General features: G+C 35.8%; 3 protein-coding genes across 11 annotated transcripts in view; 1 reads left to right on the forward strand and 2 right to left on the reverse strand.

Annotated features, from left to right (window-relative positions):
• LOC145951653 (uncharacterized) overlaps positions 1–12,631 on the reverse strand; it is a 27,533-nt gene extending 14,902 nt beyond the window's left edge. For 3 of the 7 annotated variants that reach the window (XR_014429525.1, XR_014429524.1, XM_083063273.1), the window contains exons 1-3: positions 11,482–12,631; positions 11,117–11,300; positions 10,949–11,030 (exon numbers count right to left, since the gene is read on the reverse strand). Coding sequence is in view for 3 of the 7 variants with exons in the window: in XM_083063273.1 (XP_082919399.1) it covers positions 10,997–11,030; positions 11,117–11,300; positions 11,482–11,494 (231 nt within the window). In the remaining 4 variants the exon portion in view is untranslated. Of the gene's footprint in view, positions 1–1,256; positions 11,301–11,481 lie in introns of those variants that run through there. The other 4 variants (XR_014429523.1, XR_014429522.1, XM_083063272.1 and 1 more) reach the window with 2 other exon arrangements.
• LOC109818488 (transcriptional corepressor SEUSS) lies at positions 223–13,779 on the forward strand. Of its 3 annotated transcripts, XM_083063271.1 has the most exons (11): positions 223–495; positions 639–686; positions 1,069–2,318; positions 2,404–2,523; positions 2,812–2,860; positions 3,016–3,230; positions 3,351–3,419; positions 3,776–3,873; positions 4,576–4,669; positions 5,459–5,528; positions 12,628–13,779. In XM_083063271.1, exons 3-11 carry the CDS (start codon positions 1,287–1,289, stop codon positions 13,605–13,607), a joined length of 2,727 nt encoding a protein of 908 aa, XP_082919397.1. In that variant the 5' UTR covers positions 223–495; positions 639–686; positions 1,069–1,286; the 3' UTR covers positions 13,608–13,779. The 3 variants fall into 3 exon arrangements, with proteins under 3 accessions (XP_082919397.1, XP_020239569.1, XP_020239561.1); XM_020383980.3 differs by lacking the exon at positions 639–686 and having other exon boundaries at positions 223–634; XM_020383972.3 differs by lacking the exon at positions 639–686.
• Positions 13,780–14,172: 393 nt separating this feature from the next.
• Positions 14,173–15,547, reverse strand: LOC109818500 (uncharacterized). Its single transcript, XM_020383986.3, has 2 exons — positions 15,141–15,547; positions 14,173–14,642 (listed from the first exon to the last, which is right to left on the reverse strand). The coding sequence occupies exons 1-2, from the start codon at positions 15,373–15,375 to the stop codon at positions 14,323–14,325; spliced, it is 555 nt and encodes a 184-aa protein (XP_020239575.1). The 5' UTR covers positions 15,376–15,547; the 3' UTR covers positions 14,173–14,322.
• Between the last annotated feature and the right edge of the window lie 7,337 nt (positions 15,548–22,884).

The raw sequence follows: 22,884 nt of genomic DNA on the forward strand, positions 1-22,884 counted from the left end.
GTTATCTTTTTAATTCTAAATTATAGATTTTAGATGAATTTAATTTAATTATAACTTATATATTATAAAAATACATATTTATTGCTGCCAACAAATACCTATTTATTAAAAATTGAATTTTAATATTATAAAATGCATTTATTTTTGGTATAAAATAGTAGAGTATTACGTTAAAAAGGGAAAAATATGGTAATGATAGAGTATAGAAGAGTTAGATGGCGAAGAAGATGGACGGCAACGCATGGTTCATGTGCAAAACAGAGAGAAAGAATAAGATTTGACTCAAACCAAATATTAGAAGAAACAGAAAGCGAAAGAGAAGAGGAGAGAGAAAGAGAAGCAAAAAAAATTCAATCAGATCGAATACAATCTTGACGTCCGCAGCAACACAACACAACACACCACTCTCTCTCTCTACTTTCTCTCTCTAAAAAAGAGCACAGCCAGAGCACAATACTCGAGAGAGATAGAAGAACAGCAACAAACCCTAGCCAAGTAAGGAGCAACTCGACCCAGCTCAGCTCTACTCAACTCAACTCATCATATTCTTCAACACAATTCCAATTCTTTTCCCATTCCATTCTTTTTTTCTTTTTTTGTCTCATCCATGTTTTCTCTGAAGTTTCAATTCCTGGTAGGTCTCGTGGTTTCCTCGCTTTTAGTCATGGATCGTTGATTTACTCCACGTAGGGTTCGATAGACCCATTTTATTTAGCTACTATTTTCGTTCCTTTTAGTTTCGGTTTTCTTTCGACTCAACGTGTTTTGCTTGGATTAAATTTCTTTTATATCGTACTTTTTTTTAATTGAGTTTAAGAGTGATCGAGAAAGAAGCTAATTTGGTAGAATTTTAAAGGCTTTTTGTTTTTTTTTTAATCCATGGACGTGGTTATGCAGTATCTAAAAGCTGACAACTAAAGATGGATTTTAAAGGCTTTAATGATTAGTGTGATATGTTGTGGTATTTTTATGCTTCTTTAATTTTTTTTAATTAGTGTATCGGTTTATGGGTGGTGTTTTGTGGACTGTTGTTGTTGATTTGGATCTGAAAATTCCTGTGTTGTGCAGAGGCTCATGCGGAGGGTTTTTGAAGAGTGCACATTTCAATGTTAGTGTTTGATTTGGAGGCACAGTAAGAGATTGGAGTTTGGTTTGAAATGAAACGTTGTGTGGGTTGAAATTGATAGTTTGTTTGTGGACATGTTTTGTGTACTAGGTTGTTGTGGTGGTGGTTGTTGTTGGGCTTAGGTTTGTGATTGTTTTGAAAGGGCAGTGATAGTGAAAGAATGGTGCCTCCTGGGCAACCCACGCAGATTGGTAGTGCCCAGTCTGTGTCACCGTCCCTTTTGAGATCGAATTCGGGAATGTTGGGGGGTCAAGGGGGGCCTGGGCCTTCACAAACTTCGTTCCCTTCGCTGGTTGCACAGAGAACCCAGTTTAACAACATGAACATGCTAGGAAATATGCCTAATGTAGCTTCCTTGCTGAATCAGTCTTACCAGAATGGAATTCCGAATTCTGGGCTTGCTGGCCCTGCGAGTAGCCAGCGTGCTGGAGGCGTTGATGCTGGGGCAGAATCGGATCCGCTATCTGGTGTTGGAAATGGGATGAATTTTGGCAATCCTATGCAATCAAATTTGGTGAACCATGGTTCGTCTGGTCAAGGTCAGGGTCAACAATTTTCAAATGCTTCTGGTAACCAGATGTTGCCAGATCAGCAGCATTCCCAGCAACTTGAAGCTCAGAATTTCCAACAACATGGTCAACAGTCAATGCAACAGTTCTCTGCTCCTCTGAATGCTCAGCAGCAACAGCAGCATTTTCAGTCGATTCGAGGAGGGATGGGTGGTGTTGGACCAGTGAAGTTGGAGCCACAGGTAAACAGTGATCAGTTTGGGCAGCAGCAGTTGCCATCAAGGAATCTTGCTCAGGTGAAACTGGAACCACAACAACTTCAAACTATGAGAAATATGGCTCAAGTTAAAATGGAACCCCAACATACAGATCAGCAGTTTTTGCATCAGCAGCAACAACATCAACAGCAACAACTGCTCCACATGTCAAGGCAATCCTCTCAGGCTGCCGCTGCTCAGATGAATCATCTCTTGCAGCAGCAGAGAATTTTCCAATATCAACAACATCAGCAGCAGCACCAACAGCAACTCTTGAAGGGAATGCCTCAACAACGGTCTCATCTACCACAGCAATTTCAACAACAGAATATGCCTATGAGGTCTCCTGCAAAATCAACATATGAACCTGGGATGTGTGCTAGGCGGCTGACACATTATATGTATCAACAACAACATAGACCTGAAGTAATAATTATGCTCGATATTGTCTTTTATCTGGATATGTATATCTTCTGTCTTATATGATGCGTTTCCACTTGATGTTATGCAGGACAACAACATCGAATTCTGGAGGAAATTTGTTGCTGAGTATTTTGCTCCTAATGCCAAAAAGAAGTGGTGTGTTTCCATGTATGGAAGTGTTAGACAAACTACTGGAGTCCTTCCTCAGGTCTGCTGCAAGTGAAAACCTTATAAAATATAATAACTATTACTGAATCTCTGATGCCTAGATAACTTCATATAAGTTAGTCTCTTGATTATTCAATAATGTCTATTGTCATGTTCCACTGTACTATTTTCATTTATTAGCATCTTGATTTTGACGATGTGATTTCCATATTATGTATCAAGCAACTATTGTCTTGAAAATTCTGTGGGAATCAAGGTACAACCATTTTAGGTTCATGAAGCTAACCATTAGTTTAAGCTAACATATTGATTGTTGAAATATTTTTAGGATGTGTGGCACTGTGAAATATGTAATCGCAAACCTGGCCGTGGGTTTGGTAAGTTCTTTTTGTAATTTTTCAGTTTAACTTTGTCCAGTTTTTTGGTCTGACACCATCTTCCTATTTGGGTTTGAATTTTTAAACATGTCAACTGTTTAAAAATATGATTGTGCTGCACTATCCTTTTTCTGAAGTTTTTGATGTGTTTTCAGAAGCAACTGCTGAGGTTCTTCCCAGGCTTTTCAAAATTAAGTATGAAAGTGGTACGTTGGAAGAGCTACTTTATGTTGACATGCCTCGTGAATATCATAATTCCTCCGGCCAGATAGTTCTAGATTATGCAAAAGCAATACAAGAAAGCGTTTTTGAGCAACTTCGTGTTGTTCGTGATGGTCAACTTCGGATTGTTTTCTCTCCAGACCTGAAGGTTGTTTATAGGAATAATTACCTTTAGCTTTTAACTAAAACTCAGGGCACATTATATTATTGACATTATCTTTACACCAAAAAAAAAAAATTAACATTTTGGTTGTTATTTCCTTTTCAGATATGCTCTTGGGAGTTTTGTGCTCGGCGCCATGAAGAGCTCATCCCGAGAAGATTGTTAATACCTCAGGTTGGTGATTAAATAATTTATTCACGGGAGCCTTTGTATCCCAGTCATGTATCAATAGATGCTCACAAGATGTTCTGCTATGATGATTATTAGATATTTTAGGCTAAGAATTAGACAGGATTTATATATTTGTGCCAATATTATTGAAAGGTTTGATTTTACTTGGTATATGTTTTGCCAAGCATCACGAAATGTATTCTTGGTTTTGTTGCTAGTTATGTAGTTTGCCAGGAATGATTTCTGTAGATATCTTTGGAGTAATGCTTATATATTTAGATTATTGATTCCAATGGCAATGGCAAGGTGTTGTACATTAGGGTTATTTATTCCTATATGTACTCTATTGTTGTATGCAGGTTAGTCAGCTTGGAGCAGTAGCTCAAAAATACCAGGCATTTACTCAAAATGCAACACCCAATTTATCTGTTCCAGAGTTACAAAATAATTGCAATATGTGAGTCCATTTTTTCTTGTTCTTTATGCTTATGTCCGAGCTTGAGACTTTTATTAATTATCCAATTGTGAAATTGTTATGACGTACCTGCAAAAATGTTGCTGCTCTTTCAAACTTGTACTTTCTTTGTTTATTATCTGGTAACTTTCTTCTTCTGGGATCATGCAGTGGTCCTTGGCTTATTTTCCTTTTGAGTTGGAGTTTATTATGTTCTCTTTTTGTCCTGTCTTTTTGGGTTATCCTGCTGGGTCTTTTTTATGATTCTTGTACTGAATGTGTTCATAGTGGTTTTTAATAAAGTCTTATATTGAATGTGTTTATGATATAATAAATAAAAGAACACATGACTTGGCTTACTTAATATGCTATTGGATTCTCAGACTACCTATGGTTGACTCCCAATAAATGGGAGATGGTACAAACATTTGTCTTATCCATGATATATCAAATTTTTATGGCTAAAGTTTTTCACCTGTGTTCTTAAGCCATTGCATGTGTCCTAGACTAAAAGAGCTTAGGAAATTGACATGTGTCTTGAAATGTAAGGTCTCATCATAATTGGGCTTCAGGGATGGGTCTGATTTGCCCACTTCCTATTTCACTTATACAAAACTTGTGGTCTAACTTGAGTAGGTTCACTTGATTTAACAAGTCTCTGTTTTCCTTTTCCTAATTCTACATGTTGCATTACTGCTTTTTCAGGTTTGTTGCATCAGCCCGTCAGTTGGCAAAAGCTTTAGAAGTCCCATTGGTCAATGATTTAGGATATACAAAGAGATACGTGCGGTGCCTTCAGGTAACGTTCTACTTGTTGAGGCATGTCCTTTAATATGTAAAGTTGAATCCCATTGTGATTTCAACTACTGTATCTGAACAGAGTGACAAATGTAGATTAGGAGTGTGTTCATTTAGGGATCACCTATCTTGTGGTCCAGTCATTGAGTTAATATTTGCATTGAAATCTTTCAAAGACTAAATATAAATAAAATCACTTCCTAAATGCTTTTCTTTAGTTTACATATTCTCCTTGAATATGTATTTCCATTTTTAATGTTGCAAATTTGATGAAGAAACCTTGCTATGTAGCACTTGGTTTCTTTGCCCAAATTTCTGTCTTTCTTGGTACTGTTGTAATCCTGCCTGTTGAAATGCTATTTTGGGAAAAATTGTGAGCTGAACACCCATTTCCCCGTTTTAAATAAAGCTTCTTACTTGGTCCAATGTTTTAGTTTGTGTCTAATTGACTGCAAAATATGGCAGTTTTTCTAGTTCACTGATAAATTCTACTTCTACATTGTTTCTCAAATCGCTGCTGACCCAGTAATGTTTGACTAATATTTTCATGGTGTTTTTTTAAATATTTTTTTGGTAGTTTTTGGGTGTGGTTATCAAAGGTATTCCTTTAATAACTTCATTGTGCTACCTACAGAGAATGTTATTATTTTTTAGATTTTCAATGGATAAGTTAATAAAAATATATTGGAAAAATTATGAAATTATGAACTCATCAGATATGTATTCCGATCTTTATTGAGTAGGGTCTACTGATTTAACATGACTAAGCTTTCCTTTTCTTATGTTGCAGATATCAGAAGTGGTAAATAGTATGAAAGATTTGATAGATTATAGCAGAGAAACAGGGACTGGACCCATGGGTAAGTTAATGATCTTTTGTTTATAACGCATTGTGAACGTGGATGTGAAAATGGTTATGAAAGTGTCCTGTTTAAATAAAAGGCCCCCACTATCTTATCCACGTATATTGTTGCAATGTTCATTTGCCATATCTAATTGAGCAATGGGCTTTATATAGATGTGGAAAGCCTTAATCTCAATGCATTTACCTTTGTTACTTTATATTATTATCTGGGTTAAATTATTTATTTAATCCACATAGCTTTTTACTAAATAAATCGAGTTTAGTCACCACTATTAAAACTGAATATAATGGTTTCTATAATTTCAAAACTATGTAAAATAATCCTTATTGTCAGATGCCATTATGTCCCTATGATCATTATTTGTATTTATTTATTTATTTATTTATGCCAGTGTAAACTGGCACATTGCATGTATGAAAATTATAGTGATTTAGGTATAGTAGAGGAACAAGAAATAAAAGAGACCAAATACATTGAGATTATTGATGTTGAATTTATTTGATATGATTTGTTAATAGTATGATTAAAAACATAAAGCATTAACGCTTATTTATACTAATGGTCTAATATCAGATCACAACCTAAATAAGGAAACAAATCATGAAATATTGGGAAACAGAGAAAATAATCTTAGAAAATTTAAGATGCTGTAAGTTATTCTGAGAATATAAATCAAAGATATTTTTGGATATTTTTCATGTATTTTAATACTCCTTCTCAGCAAAGGTAGTCAACATCGAGATTCTAGTTAGACTCAGGAAAGAGTCACAGAATCATAAATCATGAAATCTTAACACAAAATGTAAGATTCTGAGATATATAAAATTCAAATATATGCATCTAACATAGTATAAGTAAGAGGGGAAAAACCATGACAACACATGAAATACTTAATTAAGCTTAAATATCATAATTGTAGATTCATAAGCATAATAAAGTTGATAACTAAACTCCATACAGAACTGAAATGACCAACAAACATCTTAAAACACTGCACCGCAGTAGCAAAATAACATAAAACACCTAGTTTAGACTTCTAACTCTAAGACTCAATTAGTTTAGAGTTTTGACCAACAAAACATTTGAAGGTTCAGAGGAGGCACCACTAGAACCATCTGCGGCGCCAGCTGAGGTTGGGTTTGTCATCTTCAATAAAAAAGAACATAAACAAGAAACAAAACCCGCCAAAGACTTGCTAGCAAAACAGATTTGCATAGGAGGAGGAAATAAAAGAGTTATAAAGTGGGACTGCAGGAGATAGGTATATTTATTACCTTCGACTCTAAGGCTTTGACACTACATAAAGAGCTTCACACAGCAGTTAGTGCAAAGTGGATCTCCAGACACACTAGAGGATAGAGGAGAGTGCTCTGGTGCTCACAATATTTGTGCAGCTGTTTAGGGAACAGTTCACGAGAGGTTGAAGAAGGCTGGGGCAGTTTTGGGGGAGGCTGGGATGGTGTTTGGTTTAGTCGTTTAGGTCTAAGTTTTGATGGGCTTAGTTTTTTAGAAGCCCAAAACGATAAATAAAAAAATAACTTGACCCAAAACATAAAAAAATTGGAAAATGGGGTGAAAAACAAATTAGCTAGCAAACACAAGAAAATCAACGAGTCCACTGATTATACGTTCCAGAATAGAGATTTTATCAATTCTGCATCTAAACGATTCTGATCATGGACGAACTCACCCTTCCATGGTAGAAGCGTAGAATCATGCAATTTTACAAGGCAACTCGTGATTTTGACTACCATGCTTCTCATGCTAAAGGATAAAGCTTACTATGCTTTAAGCTTGTAACAAATATACTTTTAAACATAATATGGGTTGCACCAAACATTTCCAAAATGATTATCATCTTAGAGATCTGGTTGGAATGTTGCATTACAAAGGATTGAATTCATCACCTCATGCTTATGTCTCATCAGTGAGATAGGAGAAATCACCATTGGTGTTAAGAGTATTGTGTATGCTAATCATCTCATCTGTGCTATTGTACAGTTAGTTTAGCTGTAGTTAGCCCACTAAATAGCTGTCAGTTACTCAAAAAAGAAAAACAGCTCAGTCACTGTTGTAAGGTTTGCAGAGTGAGCTAGCTCTAGTCTCTAGTATATAAACTGATCTGTCTATCAGACTGTAATAAGAATAAACATTATTAATAACAGAAAATAGAATCACATATTGTCACTGCAATCTCTTTTTTCTCATTATAGAATTCTTTTAATCATTTAAGATTTATAATGGGAGGTTGTGTTAGGATATAGAATAAAGGGAATTAGAATAGTTATTAGTTAGAAAGATATCGTGGGCTAGGCCCATCACATCTATAAATAGGAGGTTACTTGGTAGAGGGGAAGATTCAGATTTGTTCACATTTGTAAATTGAGCATTAGCTCTTTGTGAAAGGAGAAATCCTTTGTGAAGGGGAAACCCTTGGAGGAGATATTTCTCTCCTATTTTTTGTTCTTTTCAACATATTCAATAAAATCTTTCTTTTCTTTATCTTTCCTAATTCTTGGTTCGTAACAATTGGTCCGATCTGCTGGATGTTCGAGGGAGAGCCAGTGTTACTAGAGATGGAGGAAGCACATATTTGGGCCAAGGGGAAGCTGCTAGTCTTTGTGGGTACAAACCCATTGGGGTGGATTGCTAAGGCTGAGAAATTCTTTGAAGTGCAAGAAATTCATTCTTTCCATAAGTTGCAATATGCTTTCATGAGCATGGAAGGAGTAGCAATGAGATGGTTCTACTTTTGGAGCCAAAAGAACCCAGATTCTGATTGGGAGTCATTCTCCACATCATTGATCAAAAGATTCTTGAAGCAAGAAAAGAAAAGGGACAAAGAAAGTTTGAAGATCAAGAATCATGGTGGCGAAAAATCTGAGATTAAGAAGAGACTCAATGAGGTTTCAGAGATCAAGAAACTCATTAATGAGATCACAACAAAACTTGGGGAAAAAGATAAGTTTCAGGAGGATCTTGATCACCTATTGCAAAAACAGGACTTGACAGAAGACATTGGCACCAGCAACCCAGTTCTGGGCAGATTCAAGAAACATGCAGAAAATACCAAAGGCAGTGAGTCAGATTGCAGAGGTGACCTGGTACATTCTTGGGAAAAACAAGTGGAGTTACCCACCTTTGATGGAAGCATAGAACAGAGAATTAACATGAAGGGTAGCAGTCTAAGGTGTAACAGTAACCTGTTGCAGTTCTTGAAGTTAGAAAACAATAAAAAAAAATAGTTTCAATCATCAAGAACAACACTATATGTGGTGGGGAAGACCACTTTCTAGGCGAGCCTTCATCATTAAACATTGTTGCATCTATGGATGACAACAGGACAATGGAGCCTAGGCAAAAGGAAAGTACGAAGGCAACAATTGTGATTCAAGTTATACGAAGTCCACCCTCATCTACACTACCACCGAAGCCGCCAGACACGGGTTTGTATGCAGTGGCAAAAGGGTTCGTTGCTGACCCATCATGGGTAGACAACAAAGAGACACATTCTGCTAGAGCAAGTGATTTGGCTCTAGAGGATGAGAAAGAGGAAGGGGTAGATTTGGAATTCTACAAAGTGGGTCCAATTGCCCAAACCTATGAAAAAGTAGTTTTTTAGGGGTGTTGTTTCACTTTAGTCCCAACTATAGTGTGTTTTGATGTCATTTTTTTTTGGTTTTCAGATTCCAACCTTGTGGACAAGGTTGATTTTCAAGGGGGTGGTATTGTTAGGATATAGAATAAAGGGAATTAGAATAGTTATTAGTTAGAAAGATATCATGGGCTAGGCCCATCACATCTATAAATAGGAGGTTACTTGGTAGAGGGGAAGATTCAGATTTGTTCACATTTGTAAATTGAGCATTAGCTCTTTGTGAAAGGAGAAATCCTTTGTGAAGGGGAAACCCTTGGAGGAGATATTTCTCTCCTATTTTTTGTTCTTTTCAACATATTCAATAAAATCTTTCTTTTCTTTATCTTTCCTAATTCTTGGTTCCTAACAGGTTGGTAGTCTAAATCCTAGCCAATTCATCTTTGAATGAAGCATTGTGAAAAAAGTCAATGGAATGATTGATGTTGCAAAAGACATCATGACAAAAATCAGATGGTTTGGGATGTGGATGAATTGGGGTCTATTGAACTTACTGCTGCACAAGTAGGCAACTGAAATCGATTCAAGGTATTCGGTGTCTCAGACTTGCCCTTGAGCAAGTATAACCAGGTGAATTGTGTGTGTGCGTCTACAAATGTAACATCATTGGAAACCACAAGTAGATATAGAAATGGTGCAGGGAACCACAAGTCACTAAAGATTAACTCAGAAGTCAGAAGTTTTAGTATAAACACTAGTGGATAGAGAAGGAAGTCTATGACCTTTACCAAGACAACAAGGGGCACAAAAATCAACGGCAGATTTATTCACAAAATGAAAATTACAATTTCAGAAAAACAATTTTCATTACATCATCACTTGGGTGCCGTTTGCCTAAAGAGGGTTTAGAGTGCCATGTGGGAAAGGAAATAGAATTGTTAGTGGTAGTGTTTACAACAGGACTGTGTACATAGAAAGAGACTGTAGAGCTAGATCTAAGAGTCTTACCTCTAAAGACCATAGAAGGTAATTTTTGGTGTTCATCACAGAGATCAAGTGAGAGAAGGCGTCACCAGCAGAAAAAATTCAATGGTTCAGTGTTGAACAGAAGACATTGTGGAGGAGGAGGAATTTGATTGGAAGTCATAGGTTAAGGTTCAAACTAAGCTCTTGATACCATATTGAGGATTGACAAAAAATAATTCAACAGCTCAGCGTTGAACGGTGGAGGAGGTGGAGTGGGACTTTGATTGGAAGCCATAGGTTTAGGGTTTGAGGATCAAACTAAGCTCTTGATACCATGTTGAGTTTCGGATAGAATTTAGAGCTAGGATTTGTAATATGTAAAATGAATTCACACCACTTGAAATTGATATACATTATACAATAGGTAGTTATAGTAGAGGTTAGAGACACTAAGCTCTGACAACTTTAACTAACTCTGAAGTTAGAGATGACAGCTGTCACTTTGAAAACTAAAAGGGGATAGTCTATTACTGCTGTACATGAAAAAAAAAATGTTTACAGAGTAAAACTATACTATAATAAGGTCAATCACATTTCTAAGGCCAGACTGCATTTGAGACAAAACTGGACCAAATTGCATCTGGAAAAAAAACTGGGAGGCTGCCAGGCTACATTTGGGACTGTGATAGGGGGTAGATCATAGTTACCAATTCCAGATTGTGTTGTGGAGTGACCAATCCCATAACTGGCAGCATGGATGCTATTGTGAAATTCTAGATGCATGTTAAATAATTCATAATTTCATACACGAGTGTGCGCACACTTGTGCAAATGCTCAAATATAAAATATTACCTGAAATTGGAGACATTCATATGCTGGTGATAGAGAACAGAGATGAAATCATGAAAAACCTGTGAGAGTGAGAGAGCATTTACTGCACAACAAAATGAAAAGACAGAATAATGTGTAAGAGAAAGCTGGGAAATGAGATTGAATTGAATAGAAGCAACAGAACAGAACCTTCTAGATAACAGATCAAGGCCAGAAGGTGCTGCAAAATGTCGGAAATTGCTGGAGAAGGTGCCAGCGAACAGTGTTTCACGTTCCAGAAACACAAGGGAGAACAGAACATCAGAGATGGTGCCAGAGAACAGCACAAGGTTAGTCAGATGTAAATGAGCCAAGCAGAACCGCAGAACAGAGACTATGGCATGAAGAAGTGATGTCAGAAATGAATCAAACAAGTCAGATTATTAGGGTGGGCAAGTTTACAAATTTGCCCCCCCCCCCCCCCCCCCCCCAACAAGCCCATGAAACCACACTGATTTCAGGGGTAAATAGGGATGGGTTCAATGTGTGAAAGTTATAGCATTAACAATGCATACAATTCTCAGCCATGAAAAGTGCCGCTTCAGCTGCGATGACCAGGCACAGAACCACGATGGGATAAACTATGGGCTAGATTCCATGTGGAACAAACATTGGTGGGTCCAACCACATCTGTGACAGATCATCAGGATCAGACCAATCTACATTTATTTATAAAAAATGCTATGGATTTTAGTAAATTCACGGAGGAATATTGAAGGTCACTGAAGACGGTACTGCTCTTATAAAATAGAATGGATATCCTGAGATTGATATTATTGACTTAATGTGTGTTGCAATATAGTGAAAAACATAAAGCGTTAGCCATTATTTATTTATAATAATACTATATCATAATCCAAAATAAAGAAACAAGTTATTACATATTAGGAAATATGAAAACTAATCTTAAAAGAGATAATCTAAGATACTCTAAATTATTCTAAAGATATGTACATTTTCTATATATTCAAACATCGTGTATGCTGCTGTAATTTCTTTTTCTCATTCTGGGCAAAGATGCTTTTGTTTTTAAATTTTAATTTTGGAACTATTCCTTCCGTTGATACAAGCTCTCAAGTCTTTAGTGCTTCATATGCTGGTTGGCAGATGGTAAGAGCACTTAGACAAATCATTCTTTACTGAGGTATAGTTTGTTTGGTTTCAAGAGAAGAAGAGGTATTTAATTATTATTTTTTGGGGTGGATAAAATAATTTACTAGTATACTCTTATAGTAGACAATAAAACTATTAAGCTGAATTATTAAAACTAAGGAATGAGGATACTTTAGTCAGCCCTGTTTATTTACTTGAAGCATCTTCTTCCCTTTCTGATTCCCCAAATATAGGAGGGGAGACAAAAATGGGAGGGGAGGGATTTTGGGTGGCCTCCTTATTTTCTCTTCCGTCCTTTCCGTTCCTCTCTAACCAAACACCATAAAAAGATGGAAAGTATAAGTGTGCATCTCTTTTGTTGCTTTAGACTTGGGAAAATGCGTACAAACTCTTTCCATAAGGTCTTGTTTCTTAAACAGGAAAGCTTTGGTCTTCAAGATAATTTGAGTTTGAACTTGTTGCAAAGTTTTTTTAATCAATAACTGCCAGCTGTTTGACTGTAATAATATACTGAAAATAGAATGTTTATTTTTGTTGTATTTTTTCAGACAGCTTAGCTAAATTCCCTAGGAGAACAGGTGGTGGTTCATCTGGACTTCATAGTCAGGCACAACAGTCTGAAGACCAATTACAGCAGCAGTCACAGCCACAGCAGTCACCCCGGCATATGGTGCCCCATACTTCAAATGGTGATCCAAACTCAGTGCAAACTGCTGCCATGCAAATTGCATCTAGCAATGGTGTGGCTAGTGTAAATAACTCTGTCAATGCAGCATCTGCATCAACCACCACAAGCACTATTGTTGGACTCCTCCACCAAAATTCTATGAATTCTAGACAAAATTCAATGAACAATGCAAGCAGCCCTTATGGAGGTAGTTCTGTTCAGATTCCATCCCCAGGTTCCTCCGGTAATGTGCCACAAGCGCAACCAAATGCATCCCCTTTTCAATCACCGACCCCATCCTCATCTAACAATCCCCAAACATCTCACCCTGCCTTAACTTCTGCAAACCACATGGGTACAACAAACTCACCAGCTAATATTTCCTTGCAACAACAGCAGACATCTCTTCCTGTTGAAGCTGACCCTAGTGATGCCCAGAGCTCAGTTCAGAAAATCATTCATGAGATGATGATGTCCTCCCAGATGAATGGCACTGGTGGAATGACTGGAACCGGTTCACTTGGAAACGACATGAAGAATGTAAACGGAATTCTGCCAGTGAATAACAGTGCAGGGGTAAATAGTGGCAATGGCCTGGTGGGTAACGGGACTGTGAACAGTAATTCAGGTGTCGTAGTTGGTGGTTATGGTACAATGGGTCTTGGTCCATCAGGTATGACCAATGGGATGAGACCTGTAATGGGAAATAACTCAATCATGAATGGAAGAGGAGGGATGGCATCTCTTGCTCGGGACCAAGTTATGAATCATCAACAGGATTTGTCAAGCCAACTACTTAGTGGGCTAGGAGCAGTAAATGGCTTTAATAATCTTCAATTTGATTGGAAACCATCTCCATGAGAGCCTTTGTAATCTTATGGATGTTGTGGTTCTTGGGCAGCTGCTTGTGCAGCATGAGAAATTCTAGAATTGCCTTTGGCCCGTTGGAGGTGACAGAATGCAATCGGTTAGTGATAGGTCGTTGTACTAATCTGTTATTTTATATATATAAAAGATGAAAATTTGTTGGCTAGTTTGGCTGATGGGGTTGATTTTTCTTTTGAATTCAAATGTAACTTTTAATTTTTGTATTTTTTTTTTAAATATCTTGATGGCATTCACAAACTTATCCATTACACACGCACATGCAAGAAACTTGATGCATTGGCCTGCAAACTGCAAGCGATTAGGAGCATATAGCTATGTGCATCAACAGTGGACAAGTCTGATAGCATTTTTGGATTTTAGTCCCCAGTAGAGTTTATGCTGATGAGCTAGAAAGGCCATGAAGACAATGAAAACTCAATTTATTCTCCCAAACCCGGAGTAATGGTGTCAAATTAACGTGGCATGAGAAATCATTGGATCAGTAATCGAAACTGGGAAGTGAATTGTAATGAATGGCTGAAGGAACAGCAGAGAAGAGTGGAGCTGAAGATTTTCCTCCATCGGGAATTTATACAATGTAATCTTTACAAAATGTGGATACAAAGTACTATTTAAAGTGTTGAAACCATAAAATGAAAGATGGTCCATAATTTATCATTAAGCATTCCTTAGACATTTTTTATCCACTCTATATGTCAGCATATTTCTCCACTGTTGCGGACAAAGTGGACTTGGGAACGGCACCAATTATGCTTTCTTTCTTTTCTCCATTTTTGAAGAATAGAACAGTGGGTATGCTTCTGATTCCGTACTGTGTGGCTATGTTGGGACAGTCATCTGTGTTAAGCTTGTAACATACAATTTTTCCAGCATACTCTTTTGCTAACTCATCAATGATAGGGGCTATCATCCTGCATGGTCCACACCATGGTGCCCAAAAATCTACCAGCACCGGGGTTTCACTTTCAATGACAAGGCTATTCCAGCTTGAATCTGTCACTACCCGCACTGCAAAATAGGGCCAGCCACTTACTACCAGCTAAATGCTTTCTCGGGAAAATAAAGGACATAATTTAGGTACAGTAATATCATATAATTTGTTGGTGTTATTTTTCTATCGGAATTAAAGTTTCACTTTGGTAATTGTGTTATTGTATATTCTCAAGTCTACATCAACTGTAAATGTATATTAATAAAGTGAAACTCTAATTCTGCTTGAAAAACAGCACCAATATTACCATACCAAATTTTGTCCGTAATAAAATCATAATTGAACACAAGATAAAGGATATTCAACTATTCATCACTCAAGGATATATACATTTGCGGTGCAAAATGTTAATGTCTGATATGAAATTTATTCAATGATATTTTTCAATACCCCTAATGTGCCCTTTAAAGAGAATGAAATCTATAATGGGAAGTTAAACTTAAACCGGAAAACCATTGTAAAGAAGACTATTAGTGAAATATAAGGTAATAACAATCATCAGAGAAGTGGGTTACCTTCATTTACCGCTTCACGAGCTTTGCAGATAAAACGAGATTTTCTGTTCTTGCCAGCAGCAGCAGAATAAAGAGATGATGCGTTTGATAAAGTTGATTTTGACAAAGATTTCTTGAATCCTCCGAAAGTGGGAAAAACAAGCTTCTCCCTTTTGCTGAATGGATGAAGAAGACATTGTTGGGGTCTGGCACCTGTGCCTACGGTGGCAACTCTCACACAATTCTCCAAGGCCATGATGCTACTTCACAGATAAACACCTTAGCTGAAATGTGCAGAAGAGTTTTCCTTGAGTTGTGGATATTGGATAAGCCAGTGTCTTTCTTAAAGTTTTGGATATTGTTATTTGAAGATTGTAAGGTTCTGAGAAGGCTCATATTCATGTGGATGTCATTGATGTTATGAAACCAAAGCTTTTGTCCCCACTAAAAATAATCCATTAACTATAGGAATCAGTAAGAGGTGTATATAACTGCATAGATAGAGGAGTGAGGAGAAAGTGTCCACGTATTTTTGACCCATAAAGTTAGGGATAAGTAGAAAAATTTTATAACCTTAAAAAAAAAAAAAGTAGAAAAATTTTATATGTTCCGATTTTATGGTACAAATCTGAAGGCGAGCAGTATATTATAAACATACAATATTTATAGAAAATATTGCCATTGGGAGTCATAATATATCACAATCTAAGAGTCATTTATTTTTCCGTCTAAAAATATTTCATATTTTTACAAATAGTTTCAACAACTTACGTCAACTTTGACGTATTTTATGGTAATCAATCAATTTTTTTTGTAACCGAATTAATTGAATTATTTGTTTATTAATTAATTGGTTAAATTTTTTTTTACATTAGTTATTTACCAAAAAAAATTGTAAATAGATTAATATTTTAAAATATGAATAAAAATTTGTTCAACGCAAACATTTAAGTTTATGTATATATTGTAGATACGAATAATGCTGGCTTTATAATTTTTTTTTTCAAAACTATGATTTTGAAAAAGTGCATGTAAGGTGAAACTAATGAATGTAAAATATGCAAATGTTGAAGTTACAAATAACAAGTATTTTAACATGTCTAATGCACAAATAAAGTATTTATTATATGTTACTAACATTTATAAAAAAAATTATATATATATCCAAATAAATGTTATATTTAAATATATAAATCATATTTAAAATTATAAATATTTTTAAAGATATAAATTATATTTTAAATTTATGATAAATATAATGTAGTACAATATTATTTTTATTAATTGATCATTTATTTTAAAATATTAAAATCATTCATAAATAATCATGATAAATAAAAATTAAATTAGATAAGTTTAAAAAAATTTAAAAATTTTCTCATAAAACAAATTTTTTAAATATACTTTCATATAATATAAAAATTTGTGTTTAATATATAATAGTTAATTACAAGTAAGGTGTTAGAATCTTGAATAAAATTTTGAGAATAAACATAATGATTTATAACTATATCGTGCCACTTCAAATGTACCTCAAGTGACGAAACTTTACATGCAATGTTTAAGTATAAATTATCTTCATATTTGGGTTTCTAATATCTATACTTATAAATACGTACTTGCCTTATCAGCAGATCAATATGATTATTGGAATATATATATATATATATATATATATATATATATATATATATATATATATATATATACACATATATATATATATATATATATTTTTTTTTTTTTTCAAAAGCGTGTTATTAGAAAATAAATAAATCAAATTTCAAGGTGGGTTTTAATTAGAGATGTAATATGCTAGTTACATATCAGTCAAATCAGTTAGAAAGTTGTTTTAATTGGCTGTATAAGCTCTTTATATCCCTTGTATTATCACATTTTTCATTTCAATACACTTCTATTTTTGAGATTTTAGAGTGTGTTTGAGAAAATGTGAAATAAAATTATTTCAATAATCTATATTCAATCCTTAATTCAAAATAATACGTTTTGAGACTCATACATAATCGTTGGTATTTCTACTCTTTTGGATTCATAAATTCATCATACGGCTTTGACGAGATAATCAACACCAATTCCTTTCTCCTTAACACGTGTGACTTTTCCTATTTGAAATCACGAGTTTTCAGCTATTAACAATAGCCATATATAAGAATGCACTTTTAACAGAAACTAGAAAATTCCTTCACTAGGGTCATTAAATTTCCACGCTACTTGTTCTTACCATAATCTTGCAAATACTTCATGATAACATCCTAGTTACTCCAATTTTTACAACGGGACATTTATAAAAATATTCTTACGTTCAAGTTCGAGAAGAGTTTTAGTTAAAAATTAGGTTAGGGTAGAATGATACCTAATATCTAGTAAAAATGATGTTGTCTCTAGATTTAAAGATAGTATTATATAATATTTCAAAGATAGTTTCCTATGTGATTGCGTATGGATATTGATATTGATTAACAAATATATATTTTACCAGGTGAATATAATGTACTTTTTTTTTTTTGAAAAAGGGGTAGATGTAGTATAACATCACTACCAAGAAAGAGATCCTAACTAGGTTAGCACCCCGCTCTCCATCAATCATATGCTTCACATCAGAAGTGCTAAAATTAGTAAGAAAAAGTAAAAGTACAAGGTGGGGGATCAAACCAAAACTAACCAAAGAAAGAAAAAGAAAACAAAGTTACAAGCCAATCAAGTTGCATATTCCGAAACCATATCAGGCAAACTTTATACCATCAACTTGCCCCCCCTAAATCTCCAAATACATTAAGAGAATTTAGCGAATTTGGTTGTCCTTGCTTTAGATCTTAATTGATATTCAGCATAAGTTTGCTTGCCCCTAACCAAGGGTGGACTATCAAACTTTGAGTCTGCATCAGCACCATGCAAAGTTTTTACAGCAAATCTGGTATTCCTGGGTTTGTGACCAGATTTAGCTGAACCAACTTTACTTCCCACATCTGACTCGGCTGATGCTTCCACATTGCAATCCACAAATCGACCTGCTGCACCAACTTGACGAACCTTAGCTGCTGCCTTCACATTGCCAATCACAGCTGTTACACCAACAGTCATAATTGCACCAGCTGCAGCATCAGCCTCGACACTAGAACTATGAGCCTTATCCGAGCAAAGCTGATTTGGATCATTTGAGATGTCTTCCAAAGATGGCATGCCTTCTAGCGAATTGTCATCATTATGACTTACCATAGCTGTAGCCGAATCAACAATTACACTTAACAGAATTGCAACAGCTGTTGCACCATATTTCTCGGTCATGACAGCAGCTAGTTCAGCAGCTATGATATTCTATAAGATATTCATATCAAGATATCATTAGAAGCTAACCACTTTCAATTTTACTTTATGATGATGAGTTGGGGTCTAGTGTATCATCCTAAATTTTCTAAAAGTATTAAAAGAATATTTTAATCAAATAAATAAATTTTATAATTATATTAAAGATTTTTTAAAAATGATTATGATTGTTTTTGTTAATTAAAGAAAGATTTGTGAAATTATTTGTTATATTAATAATTAGATATATAAATATATTTTTATTATTTTAACGTATTTTGATTATATTTTGTGATTTTGATTAATAGATAGATTTTATAAATAAGAATTTTTTAGATAAAGAAAATAAAAATTTTAAAATTATTTTATTTAAAGAAATATTATCTTATTTATTTATCTATAAGAGTTTTAAATAATTAATTGAAGTAATAATATATTATGAGAAATAATTTAAGATAATAGTTTATTTATTTGTTATTTTCAAAATATAGCGAGGATAATTAAATTGAGTCTTTTGTTGACGGACGACGTACACGAGTTGCAATTAGTGCTCTAATTAATTTCATTGGTAGGGTTGCCTCATTACACAAATTTGATTTGTGTGTCTTGTGATTTGGAGAAGGAGGAGAATTGAAGATGACTGGAGAGGACCTTAGAGAGCCAAACCTAGATTTTAGCGTCTATGAAGGTAAAAGAGGAGTGAGAATCTCGCTTCGGGGTATGGGTTATCCATTGGATAGTGTGATTGACCCCAATCCCATAAGTTATGTATGTGTGTGTGAGGGATTCAACTTGAACCCTGTTGTAATTATAATGTGTAATTATTGCCTTTTATGTGTATTGTATGTAATTGTATGGTTAAGTTGTGAGATGTCTCTGTTCATGAATTTATAAGTGCCCATGGGTTCTAAGAGAACCTTAAGAATGTATGTAATGTGTAAGTATTGGAGAACCAATTGTATATGTTGTAATTATTTGTATTAAGAAAAAAATTATTTAGATCATAGATACCTTTCTTTGAGATGAATTCATGAAAGTTGTGGGAATGATGTGTAATGGGAATTATGAATATATGACATGTTAATGTGAAATAAGTGAGTAGTATGTGATGTAAATATGAATAGGGGTGGGTAGACGGACCCGGGTCCGCGGACCGGTCCGTAAGTCCGCGGATTTTGCGAATAATAGGTCCATTTTTTTTAAATCCGTATAACTATGTCTAATTTTTGAGCCCGGCCTGTGAAGTCTGCGGACTTGGCGGATTTAATCCGCGGGCTCGCGGACTAGTCCGCGAACTTCACTAATTAATATTTTTAAATATTATGATTTTAATATTAAGTTGTGTATTTAATTTTTTAAATTATGATGACATTAAAATTATGTTTAGTTGGTATGTATTTGTCAATTGAATTACTTTTATGACATTTTGATGCTTTTATTATTGAAAGTTTGGTACTATTATTTAAGTATTTGTAATTATTTTTATTTTAATATTTTAGTATTTAGTATTTTAAACCATTTTAACTATTGATAAATTTTAGTATGATAAAATTTAGCTTATAAATAAAAAATATATTTTTTCTTCTAATTTTATGTATTTTTATTTTTTTAAAAATTATTTATTTTGAACCATTATTTAGGCCTGCGAACCGGTCCGTTATCCACAGATTTTGGCGGGCCGGATACGGACTTAAAAAATAAGTCCATTTATTTACGGACCGTACTTATCTGGCTCGTATAAAACGCGAGTTTTACGGACCGAGCCTTAAACGGGCTGGACCGGTCCTTACACCCACCCCTAAATATGAATACTTCATGTGTGGAATATGAGAAGTCATTATGTGATAAGACTAAGTATAACATAGCAAGGATACGACTTGTAAAATGTGTAATGATGTGAATGTGAATAATGTGACAATGCATAGAGTTTGTATGACATGCATCATATGCATAATGTGTTTTTGTGTAATAGGTATGTTGGGGTGCAAGCAAAGTCTCACATCTTTCAAACAAGAGAATGAACATAGGTTTATATACACACAATTGTCTCTATTGGTAGAAAGGTTTTTTAGGTGGTATCCAAAAACAAAACCGTGAGGGCTAGGCCCAAAGCGGATAATATCTTATCAATGTGGAGACATGTGTATGTGTGTGGTAACACCTAATGCTCAACAAGTGGTATCAGAGCTGATGGTCTGATCAGGTGACCGGCTTGACGAATATGATGGTTGGTAGGTGGATAAAGTGGAGGGTTAGGAAGCGTGTCCCGCTGTCATGAGGTCATGATGGAGCGGCGGTGCAAGCACTTAAAGTGTCACTTAGAGCGTGAGTAAACTCTATGGGCCACCATCGGATAATACTCGTGGATTAATAGTTTTCGTTGTAAGGGAGGGATAAACCATGGTCCTTTGTTTGAGGGAATGATTGTTGGGATGCAAGCAAAGTCTAAAACCCTAAACTCTAAAAGCAAAACTGCGAGGGATGGGCCCAAAGCGGACAGTATCTTACCAATGTGGAGACATGTGTATGTGTGTGGTAACCCCCAATGCTCAATAGGGTATGATATGAAATACGTTGTCAAGGAATGTTTCCTTGTATAAAAACTTGGGGATTAGTCATCCGGAATAGTTGGATTTGGAAAGCTCCAATCTCGCCCATTATGCATATGGGGCGGAATATTTATTTATATTCTTTTATTAAATTATTTATTATTAATTTAAATTATTAGGTGATTATTTTATCTTAATATAATATAGCTAAAATCTTAATTTAGTCTCTTATAATATTATAAAATTTTAATTTTGTCTCACTTCAATTTTTAAACTCAATTTAGTCCTACTTATTAAAAATGCTTGTAATATTTATCTTTCATCTAAATTTTACACATGTTGTTTAGGGAGTGCTCACGTGACCCTGAATGGGTTTGCTTGCGTGTTAAATGAGAGTCACGTTGGCTTTCCCTTCTCTTTCTGGCTCTACTTCACTTTCTCCGTCTCCTTCATCACCCTCTTCTTCATCTTCACCTCCTCCCTCTCTCCCCACGACCCCAAAACCTGGTTCCTCACCCCCCTCTACCACCACCACTCCCAGGGCCGCACCATCAAGGTCCAAACTTACCCCAATGAAACCCTTCTCAAAGTCTTCATCGTTGAAGACAGCCCCATAGCATTGGAAACCATTCTCATTGTGCATAGCCAAGGTCTCAGCTCATTCTACTACCGCCACCTCGCCAAATCCATCACCTCTAAGGGATTGCAAATGGTCTCTGTCGATCTCCCCGAAAATGGCTTTTTCAACAAGTTGGTTGAAGCTTCTGTGGAGGGTGTGACATGTCCAAGAGAAAAGTAAGAAAGACCCTTGATTTAGGTCCCCAAAAGATGGGAAAAGTGTTAGGGGAGGTTATTAACTCAATGGGTCTCGCACCTGTCCACTTGGTTCTTCACGATTCCATGTTAGGGTTTTGTTCCAATTGGGTCTCCGAGAGGGTTGAATTGGTGAGGAGTGTGACACTTATTGACGCGGCAACGAAGGGTGTTTTTCCTGTTTGGGTGGTGGATGTGCCACTAGTAGGGAGGTGGTGTTGGGGGTTTTGTTTGTTTATGGTAAGGTTGTGGGTTTGTGCTATTCCAAGAGGGTTGGTGGATGCGTTGAGGGTGTTGTTGAAGGGCAAGGATAGGGGGAGGGCGGTTGTGACTGCTACCAAGAAGGTGAATTCTTGCTTTGACATGATGGAGTGGGATGAGGGGTTGAGTGGTGTGCCAATGCAGGTGTTGTGGTCTGCTGGCTAGTCTTAGGAATGGAGCCGGGAAGGTGACCGTGTTGTCGGCAAACTTCCACGGGCCACTTTTGTTACACATTCTAGCTGTTGATGGGCTCAGGTGAGATCAAGATTTGTTATTTGTTATTCATAAGGGGGTTGCTGTACCCCCGATAAATGAGAAGTTTTGGTACTGTATCTGATGTGTATGTAAACATCATTTAAATGTCATGTCAGCCTTTTAAATAAGAATTATTTTTTATTTAAATTTTTATATTATTTATTTTTAAGTTTTTATTAATATTTTTATAATTATACGATGAGCACCGTGATTTCTCCTCTCCCCTCCGTCTCCCTCCTGTACTCCCACCTCTCCCCTGCCCCTCCCTCCTTTCCCGCCCTGTTGAGCTCTTTACCGTTGACGCTGCCACCAACCCCCTCGACGAGCTTGAATTCATGGATGAAACCCACTCCCCTCCCCTCCGCCTCAACCCCTCCCCCTACTTCTTCAACTCCCTCGCCACAGCCATTTGTCGCTCCTCCCTCCCCTCCTCCTCCGCCCTCCACTACTCCCTCCTCTCCGGTCACAATCTCCATTCTCCGCCGATGAGGTTTTCGCGCACACGTTTCACGCGGGGATTAGGGTTTTTGCAGCGAAGCCAGCAATCTTGGCCGACTCCATGG

This window comes from Cajanus cajan, chromosome 9, assembly GCF_000230855.2.
Source record: "Cajanus cajan strain Asha chromosome 9, NIPB_CcT2T_4, whole genome shotgun sequence".
NCBI lineage: Eukaryota > Viridiplantae > Streptophyta > Magnoliopsida > Fabales > Fabaceae > Cajanus > Cajanus cajan.

Excerpts from the sequence above, each read along its gene's own strand:
- LOC109818488 (XM_020383980.3), top strand. The coding sequence starts at position 1,287 with ATGGTGCCTCCTGGGCAACCCACGCAGATTGGTAGTGCCCAGTCTGTG. Across the intron at positions 2,524-2,811 it reads CTACTGGAGTCCTTCCTCAG|GATGTGTGGCACTGTGAAAT; the intron begins GTCTGCTGCAAG and ends AAATATTTTTAG. Across the intron at positions 3,874-4,575 it reads TTACAAAATAATTGCAATAT|GTTTGTTGCATCAGCCCGTC; the intron begins GTGAGTCCATTT and ends CTGCTTTTTCAG.
- LOC109818500 (XM_020383986.3), bottom strand. The coding sequence starts at position 15,375 with ATGGCCTTGGAGAATTGTGTGAGAGTTGCCACCGTAGGCACAGGTGCC. Across the intron at positions 14,643-15,140 it reads TCGTGAAGCGGTAAATGAAG|TGCGGGTAGTGACAGATTCA; the intron begins GTAACCCACTTC and ends CCTATTTTGCAG.